This window comes from Oryx dammah, unplaced genomic scaffold, assembly GCF_014754425.2.
Source record: "Oryx dammah isolate SB20612 unplaced genomic scaffold, SCBI_Odam_1.1 HiC_scaffold_27, whole genome shotgun sequence".
Classification (NCBI taxonomy): Eukaryota; Metazoa; Chordata; class Mammalia; order Artiodactyla; family Bovidae; genus Oryx; species Oryx dammah.
The window spans coordinates 18328502-18337079 of record NW_024070211.1 but is presented as its reverse complement, the minus strand read 5'-3'; the positions used below and the strand labels follow the sequence as shown (position 1 = coordinate 18337079).

At 42.6% G+C, this 8578-nt stretch overlaps 1 protein-coding gene across 1 annotated transcript in view; it reads right to left on the bottom strand.

Annotated features, from left to right (window-relative positions):
- Positions 1 to 2511: 2511 nt before the first annotated feature.
- DNER (delta/notch like EGF repeat containing) overlaps positions 2512 to 8578 on the bottom strand; it is a 390912-nt gene continuing 384845 nt past the window's right edge. Inside the window, exon 14 of the mRNA XM_040229375.1 lies at positions 2512 to 3387. Within this exon, the coding sequence (XP_040085309.1) occupies positions 3276 to 3387 (112 nt within the window). The 3' untranslated portion in view covers positions 2512 to 3275. The remainder of the gene's footprint in view (positions 3388 to 8578) is intronic.

The following is an 8578-nucleotide window of genomic DNA, read 5'->3' as shown; positions in this document are numbered from 1 at the left end:
CATTAATAAAATACAAAGTTTTCGAAAAAACAAAAGAGTTTATCTTTCCCCAACTCCAAAAAAATAAAATAAAATAATAGCACCCCCCACAAAAAAAAAAAAAAAAAAACAAACAGGATAGGCTCAGAGTCGTGTGTTCAAAGTTGTTAGCAAGGAAACAGGTGAAGCACGATTGCAATCCACTCTGCTACAAATAAACTGCCGAATAGCAGTGTTTACCTTTCCTTCACCAGGCCCTTCTAAGCGTGATTCTGTGCTTGTTTATTACATGAAGGTATGATTCAAAACAAGCTGGAAACTCAGGAGCCAGAATCCTTCTGGGTAGCCCTTGTTGCTCACCATCTGTCTGACAAGTACTCAGTGAGAGGTATTATTATTGAGTCTTCAAATGAATAAGCGCAGGCCTTTAAATGGGTTTGGGGTTGGCCGCAGACCCTCAGAAGGCAGTCACGTCAGCTTACAACCTGAACAAATGGCTCTGTTAAACTGCTTTAAAAAGACAAATTATCACTGATAAAAGACCATTTAGTTTTCCAAGCAAGTCCTTGAAGGGTATCATACCTAATGAATTTGGTGTCATATATTAACAACATATGGAACTTCCCTGGTGGCTCAGATGGTAAAGAATCTGCCTGCAATGCTGGAGACCCAGCTTCGATCCCTGGGTCAGGAAGAGCCCCTGGAGAAAGGATTGGCTACTCACGCCAATATCCTTGCCTGGAGAATTCCATGGACAGAGGAGCCTAGCAGGCTGCAGTTCACAGGGTCAGAAAGAATCAGACACAACTGAATGACTAACACACTATATATGGAATCTAGGAAAATGGTACAGATGATCTTATCTGCAGGGCAGACGTAGAGAACAAAGTTATGGACACAGTGGGGGCAAGGGAGGGTGGGATGAACTGGCAGAGTAGCACTGACATGCATGCCCTGCTCTGTGTGAAACAGGGAGCTATGGAAAGCTGCTGTACAGCACAGGGAGCTCTGCTTGGCGCCCTCTGATGACTTAGAGGGGTGGCATGGGGGGAGGGTGGTGGGAGAGGGGTCTGAGAGGGAGGGGATATTTGTATACTTATAGCTGATTCACCTTGTACAGCAGAAACCAACATGATATCGTAAAGCAATCATCCTCCAAATAAAAAATAAATTTTAAAAAAAGTTAAAAAAAAAAAAAAGAATTTGGAAGATTAAAAATTATTTGAGAGACTGTGTGGGAAGCAGCTCCAGATGAAGGTCATGGCAGCACTTGACCAGGCCCTTGGGAGTCCACAGGAGATGGGTGGTTTGCAGGCCATCTCCTGGGGATGGAGGTGTCTGTGCCCTGCACAACCGAGTCTTCCCCGGGAAGATGGAAGTAAAACGCCTGCCTGTGTTCCATGGATGCTAATCGGCCCTGCTCAGATTTTGTTCTTACTTCACTTCCAAACACTCAAACTAAAAATATTACCCTATTGCACTGTATCATTTAATAATCAGAGTGTGAGTGTATCGCTATATCACTTGTCGGATTGGGGACAGATGTTCTAAGGGATGAGAAAGAAGGAAAAGCATTGTAAATGCTTCTTTTTGCCTAAAGCCTTCCCTTGCACCTAATTTCAGGGCTTCTCTTAGTCTCACCAAATGTTCCCATGTAAAGATGAAGCAGTTTTTTGTTTTTGTTTTTAAAGCCCCTGGGACTTCAGTGCCACATTTAGATGCGAAATGAAATTAAACACAGGGTGACTGTAAGCTGCTTTAAGGACCCAGGTGCTGCTCGATGATTTCATTTGACCCCCCACCCCCACCCCGCTCCCCCTCAGGAGAGCAGCCTTTGTAAGATGTTTCTTAAAGCTGTAGGTTCTCTGCACATCACGTCCAGAAGCGTTTCTGGATTTCAATGTACCTTAATAGTCATACGTGCTACATTTCACTGACAAATTCTGATGCAAGAGTTACGATGAGAACTGTTATTATTTTTTTCACCTTATAAGACAGTAGGGATGGTTCACTGACAATTAGGAGGTCAGAAGGGCTTCTGGAAGGAACGGGGAATGACTCCAGCAGCTACAAAAATGTACTCCTTGGACTATTTAAAATGTAAAAAATAATTTTAAAATAAGGATTTTTTTTTGTTTGATGTGTGTGTATTAGTTGCTCAGTTGTATCTGACTCTGCGAAGCTGTGAACTGTAGCTCGCCAGGCTCCTCTGTCCATGGAGTTCTCCAGGCAAGAAAACTGGGGTGGGTTGCCACTCCCTTCTCCAGGGGATCTTCCCAACCCAGGGACTGAACCCAGGGCCTCCTGTATTGCAGGTGGATTCTTTACCATATCAAAACCAAATGTTTTCTATAATTTAAAATAGAGAGAGAGAGACAAGTGTGTCCTTGACTTGGTAACATTTATTCAATATTCTTTGAAATTAGCAAGAATCAGAAGAAGCACATATCAATCAAATACAGCCACAAAAATGTCCTGGATATAAATAAAGATGCACTATGAGATATACTCACTACTGAAGGAATCGGTACGCTCTTACAGTTACTACCTCTTAGCAAGGAACAACTCCAACATAAATTTAATTTACTCACAATACAAAAACCTTGACTTGTAGAGGAAAATACAGATTCAATTCAATCACAGTTTGCCTCACTAGACCCTGTCATCATGTATGTTTTCAAGGCCTAGCTTGATGACTGTTACAAAAAAGACAGGAAAACAAACAAACTCAAGAGAATGTTTCCGGTTTCCGCAAGGTTCAACAAAACAGTGCAGAAATAAGTTACTTACCCATGCACAGAATAAGGCAAAGGCTAATTTCATTCGGGTTAGGAATAGTACATTTAACTAGTTTTTCACAGAACAAACATTTCAGACTTCTTTTTAAGTTAATGGGTATACTGTATTATAGTTCATACTACAAGTGTTTCCTAACTCTACTCAAAAAGTCAGCACTCACACGTCAAATACAAACTTGTCCTTGATTAGACTTACTCTGTAACCACTGCTGAAATCAATCTGGTTCATGAGAATATCTACTGTGGAAGGTCCACACACTAGCCGAAGCCTACCATTTAGAGAGCAGAAAGTACATGAAAACGTAGCCTACGGATTTCACAAATTCCATTTTTAAAATATTTTTTTCAAACTAAAAGCTGCAGAAAATTAGTTCTTAAATAGTCTACTGAAAACTTTTGAGCAGCTAACATCTTAAATTTCTTAAGCTTTTCCTTTTCTTAAAAATATTTAAACGAATGTAGTAGCCCATCTTTTGGAAAAATAATCCCCCCAAAAGATTACAAATCTTTTGTTTTAATCAGTGTGACCAAGGGCTTGTCATCAGGGCTGTAATCCTCATAGGCGATGGGGGTCACGTCATACATCGCAGGCCGGGATTTCTTTCCAAACCTGAAATTGCAGAGAGAGGACTCTGGTTAGAGAAATAGTGGCTTCTCAAGTCCTGTTAAAGGTAAATGGTGACAATATCTTACATTCAAGAATCAACTGGAACTATAAAATTCTCTAAGATATCCTCTCTAGCAAGTACAGACATTTAAGCCTTCCTGATCTTAATATTGAGTGAGTATAAACATTAGCCTTTGGCGTGGGAGGCAAAAAATGGATTTCACACAAGGTAGAGTCCAAATTAATATTGAAGCTTGTAGTTAAATCTTGGGAAAGCAGTCAGGCGTGAGGGCTCTTCAATAGGTTTTGAGAAAACATGTATCGATTGGTCTTTTTTCTTCTCAGACCCAGAGCGGTTTGGAAAGGTGAGTTTATTTTATATCCACTCTGATGCCTGGAATGTGGAATGGCTGGGTGGGCTTCCCTGACGGTGCAGACTCCCCCCTGGGACTTGCAGGAGGGCTGGTGAGGACTCAGAGGCAACCTGAGGTCCCAAGACCAGGAAAAAGGGAGAGGGAGGAAATGATTTCCAATAATGAGGTGTTGGTCCAGGATCTGTGTGGGTCCCCCATCCCATCCCACCCACCTATCACTCCCCAACCCCCAAGGACACACAGGCCATTGTTTCTTTGAGCACAAAAGCCTTGGTTCCAACAGATTTGTGTGTATCAAATACCCCTTGATGGCAGGCAGGTCTGATGCGCAGAAGCCCAAGAGTGTCAAAATCCAATTTCAGGACTTCCTGCTAAGCCAGTGTTGAAATGGCAATTATTAAAACAAAGTCAATTCAACTTCTGGGTGGTCTCTTCCCATTCAGGACTTCACCTTCCATAAAGGTCAATGGAGTGCAATGGGATTTAAACAATCTTCCCCACTGGCCCACCAACCCTCCTCTCTTTTATAAACAACATTTTTTTTAACCATTTCAAGTCCAATGAAGCCTATTAAAAAAGAAATTTTAAAGGAATCTCAGATTTTAAGAGGATTGCCAGGATGGGCCCCCAAGGATTTCTTGGGACTTGTTTACCATGGCTTTAAACCCATCTCTCCACCTTTCCTGTCTCTTCTTTTTATATCTTGGAAAGTCTGTCTTCTCACGTACAGAGATGAGAAGTAGAATCAAGTGGGAAGTGAGAAAACATTACATTCTTCACATGATCGTTTATTTTTAAACATTCATCCATCTTGTAATTCCAATTCACTCAAGACTTACTGACCTTCAGGAGAGCAAAGGCACAAACATGCTAGATGGGTACCAGGCAAACTACAAAGATAAAGAAATGGGGACTTCCTTAGCAGTCCAGTGGCTAAGATTCCATGCTCCCAATGTGGGTTCAATCCCTGGTTGACGAACTAGATCCCACACGTTGCCTCTAAGAGTTTGCATGCCACAATTAATATAAACAAATATAAAATAAATATTTTTTTTAAGAAAGAGTTAAAGCATTTTGCTACTAAGAAACCATAGCTTTTGGAGGCAATATTAAAAAGGCTTCAAGAATATCATGCCTAAAAGGTTAGCCTCACTGAAGGTCCAGAGTTGTGTGGGCATAAGTGTGGGTTGGATTCCAGCCTGAGATGTGTTTATCTAAATTACCTGAGGTCTGCACAATCTGAGAACAGGAAAGAAGCAACAATGTCAAAGCCAATTGGCTCTTAACACTTTCTCTGAAGTCTGAACATTTCAGAGGCTACTTTACGGAGCAAGCATTTTGACAAGATATTTCTCATAAAATAGCTCAATATATCGGTAACAATATATCACTAATTATATTAATCCAATTAATTTTGAAAATCAGGAAATCCCAGTGTAAAGCTCTCTGTATCCAAACATGGCAGCCATGGGATGGTTTCCTGCTGGAATTCCAACAAGAGGGTCAGTGAATTATACATTGCCTATGAATCAACTGGCTGGCCAAGAGGAAACATCCGAGCAACTTAATAGGTTGAATATAGGTTTACAATACCCGTTTCTGCTTTTTATGTGATTCCAGTTTGAAGAATAATCTGTTTCCTCCAAATCTAGAAAATTCATTGCATCCAATTTAGGCAATCCATCCACAAGCTAAGGGCTGTGACCTTAAATTATTGTCATGGAGCTGGATACTGACAAGATAGGTTTGAGGTTGAGTGTTCCAGACCCACTGAACATGAAAGCAGTTAAGAGCTTCCATGCATCCACTGTAGACACGCAAAGTCAACTGAAGGACAAGGAGGCACTGCTTTGTGTCTACATGGGAAGCTCAGCTGTGTGCATCAGTGCTAAAGGGGTCACAGAGTATAATGCTGGTAACAAATCACTGCAGATGGTGACTGCAGCCATGAAATTAAAAGACGCTTACTCTTTGGAAGAAAAGCTATGACCAACCTAGATAGCATATTGAAAAGCAGAGACATTACTTTGTCAACAAAGGTCTGTCTAGTCAAGGCTATGATTTTTCCAGTGGTCATGTATGGATGTGAGAGTTGGACTGTGAAGAAAGCTGAGCGCCAAAGAATTGACGCTTTTGAACTGTGGTGTTGGAGAAGACTCTTGAGAGTCCCTTGGACTGCAAGGAGATCCAACCAGTCCATTCTGAAGGAGATCAACCCTGGGATTTCTTTGGAAGGAATGATGCTAAAGCTGAAACTCCATTACTTTGGCCACCTCATGCGAAGAGTTGACTCATTGGAAAAGACCCTGATGCTGGGAGGGATTGGGGGCAGGAGAAGGGGACAGCAGAGGATGAGATGGCTGGATGGCATCACTGACTCAATGGACGTGAGTCTGAGTGAACTCCAGGAGTTGGTGATGGACAGGGAGGCCTGGCATGCTGCGATTCATAGGGTCGCGAAGAGTTGGACACGACTGAGCGGCTGAACTGAACTGAACTGAACTGAACTGAATGCCCTAGCACCACTGGAACTGGATTCCTTGCACTATGACCTAATTAGCAGCTGAGAAGCCTCCTAATTCCTTAGGTGAGACACTGAGGTCTCCACCCAAAGCACAGTGTCTACCATATGGGGGCTAAGACGGTTTATAAAACACAATAAGACGAATCTCCTTCAGTCTCCCACACCTATCACAGTGGCGAGTGCCAAACAAATGTGCATTCCTACTTAAATTTCCCATGCTAACAGCTCTGCATATTTCCTTTGTGTCTCAGAACTGGGTGGATGTTAAGGAATCAGCTAACACCTATAGAATTCCATTTTAAACTATCAGGCATTAAACCAATGTCAGAGCTTGCCTATGTTATGGCAGGAGTTTTCATGCAACTGTTCTATTTAAGAACAATGCAGTTTTTCCTTATCCTAAAGAGACATATTAATTATTAAAACAATTTTTAAAAGGTGGAAGCCAAAGAAAATTACAATGTAGGCCTAGGATTAGCAAACCACAGTCTGCAAGCCAGTAATAGCTTGCTGCCTGTTTTTTAAAATAAAGTTTTATTAGAACACAGTTGTGCCCATTCTTAATGCTTCTGGTGCTTTCACAGGACAAAGACAGAGTTGGTCACAGACTGAATGGCCCACAAAGTCAAAGATGTTTTACAGGCCATTGATGAAGACTGTAAGGATCACCCATGGTCCTCTCTCCAAAAGACTTAGCACTGTGTCTGGCCATGTTTCCATTGTAGAAGCACTAACAGCAGCTGTGCAGCCTGGTATAAAGGTAACTGACACTCAAACACCATAGTTGGTGACCAGTGCTGTGTACCTTACTTTCCTAAAGAGACAAAAGACACCAAAACCAGTGTCGAAGGAATCAAAGTATATACATTCTTCTAGTTCATGTTCCCCTGGAAATCAATAGCTAGTCAACACCTTGGAGAAGAGCAGGCAGATGGAAGCTTTAAAAAGGCCACATTGAGGGACTTCTCTGGCTATCCAGTGGCTAAGACTCTGAGCTCCCAATGCAGGGGGCACAGGTTCGATCCCTGGTTAGAGAACTAGATCCTTTATGTCCCAACTAAAGATGTCACATGTCACAATTAAGACCCAGTGCAGCCAAATGGGGCTTCCCAGGTGGTGCTAGTGGTAAAGAACCTGCTTGCCAATGCAGGAGATGTAAGAGATGCTGGCTTGGTCCCTGGGTTGGGAAGATCCCCTGAAGGAGGGCATGGCAACCCACTCCAGTATTCTTGCCTAGAGAATCCCATGGACAGAGGAGCCTGGTGCACTACAGTTCAAAGGGTCGCAATGAATCAGACATGACTGAAGCGACTTAGCATGCATGCAGCCAAATAAATAAATATTTTAAAAAAAAAGGCCCACATTGGGAGATGCTCTTTGAGAAAGAGAGACTTTGTCCTTTCCCAGCTTTCTGGTTTGTTTCCTGTAATCGGTGGTCAGCCTCGGAGTGTGACCCCAGATACAGAACTTGGAGAGTCATGACTTCCCTCCTGCCAGTCTGTTACAAAGTCTTTGCAGCCTGAGTATAAGCAAAGCAGCTGAGGAGCAGATGAGTTTTAGGGCAAGGCGGAGTAGGGGGGCACTGCTTCTCAGCCCATCATCAGCACCAACAGACGGACTGCTGAGGTCAGAATCACCGGACACTTCCTGGGGAAAAGGGGAACGTCACCAATGACCCAGATGTGTTCGTCCTGTGCAGCTTCGGAGCTGCAGTCATTCTGAGCCAATGTCACCTCCAGCATAGTGGCAGGGAGACAGGCCATGAAATAGACACATTAGCCATAGGCTGTTGCTCAAAACTAGAAGTATGGAATACCAAAAGGACTCTGTTTTTGTCATTGCCTTTCCAGGGTTTCCAGGAAAAGGGAGAAAAAGCGCCAACCTGCCAGAGACCCAGGTACAGCCTCTGGAGAACCAGGCTGTGGAAACTCTAGGTCATAGCTAAAGAAATGTTTAGACGGGAATGTTCTCTGTGGGAAGGCATTGTAATAACATCAAAGATTTTATCTGCAGTCACTGGTGCATCCAGGAGTTTGTTGGTTAGGAATTCTGCAGTAAATATTTTTGATAAAAATCAGTACCAAATAAGAATCAGGTTTGTAAATGCTTTCAAGTTTCTCCTTTCCTTCCAAGGGTATTCAGTTAAATATCTTCCCAGTGGGCTACACAAGCAGGAAGCCCAGAAGAATCTATCTTAACTTATTCCAGGGCTGAGATAGAATACTCTTCCTCCTGGATGCAAAAGGACCTTAGCCAGAGATTCCTTTCAGGGGAGGGGTAGGGGAGGCAGTCTGAT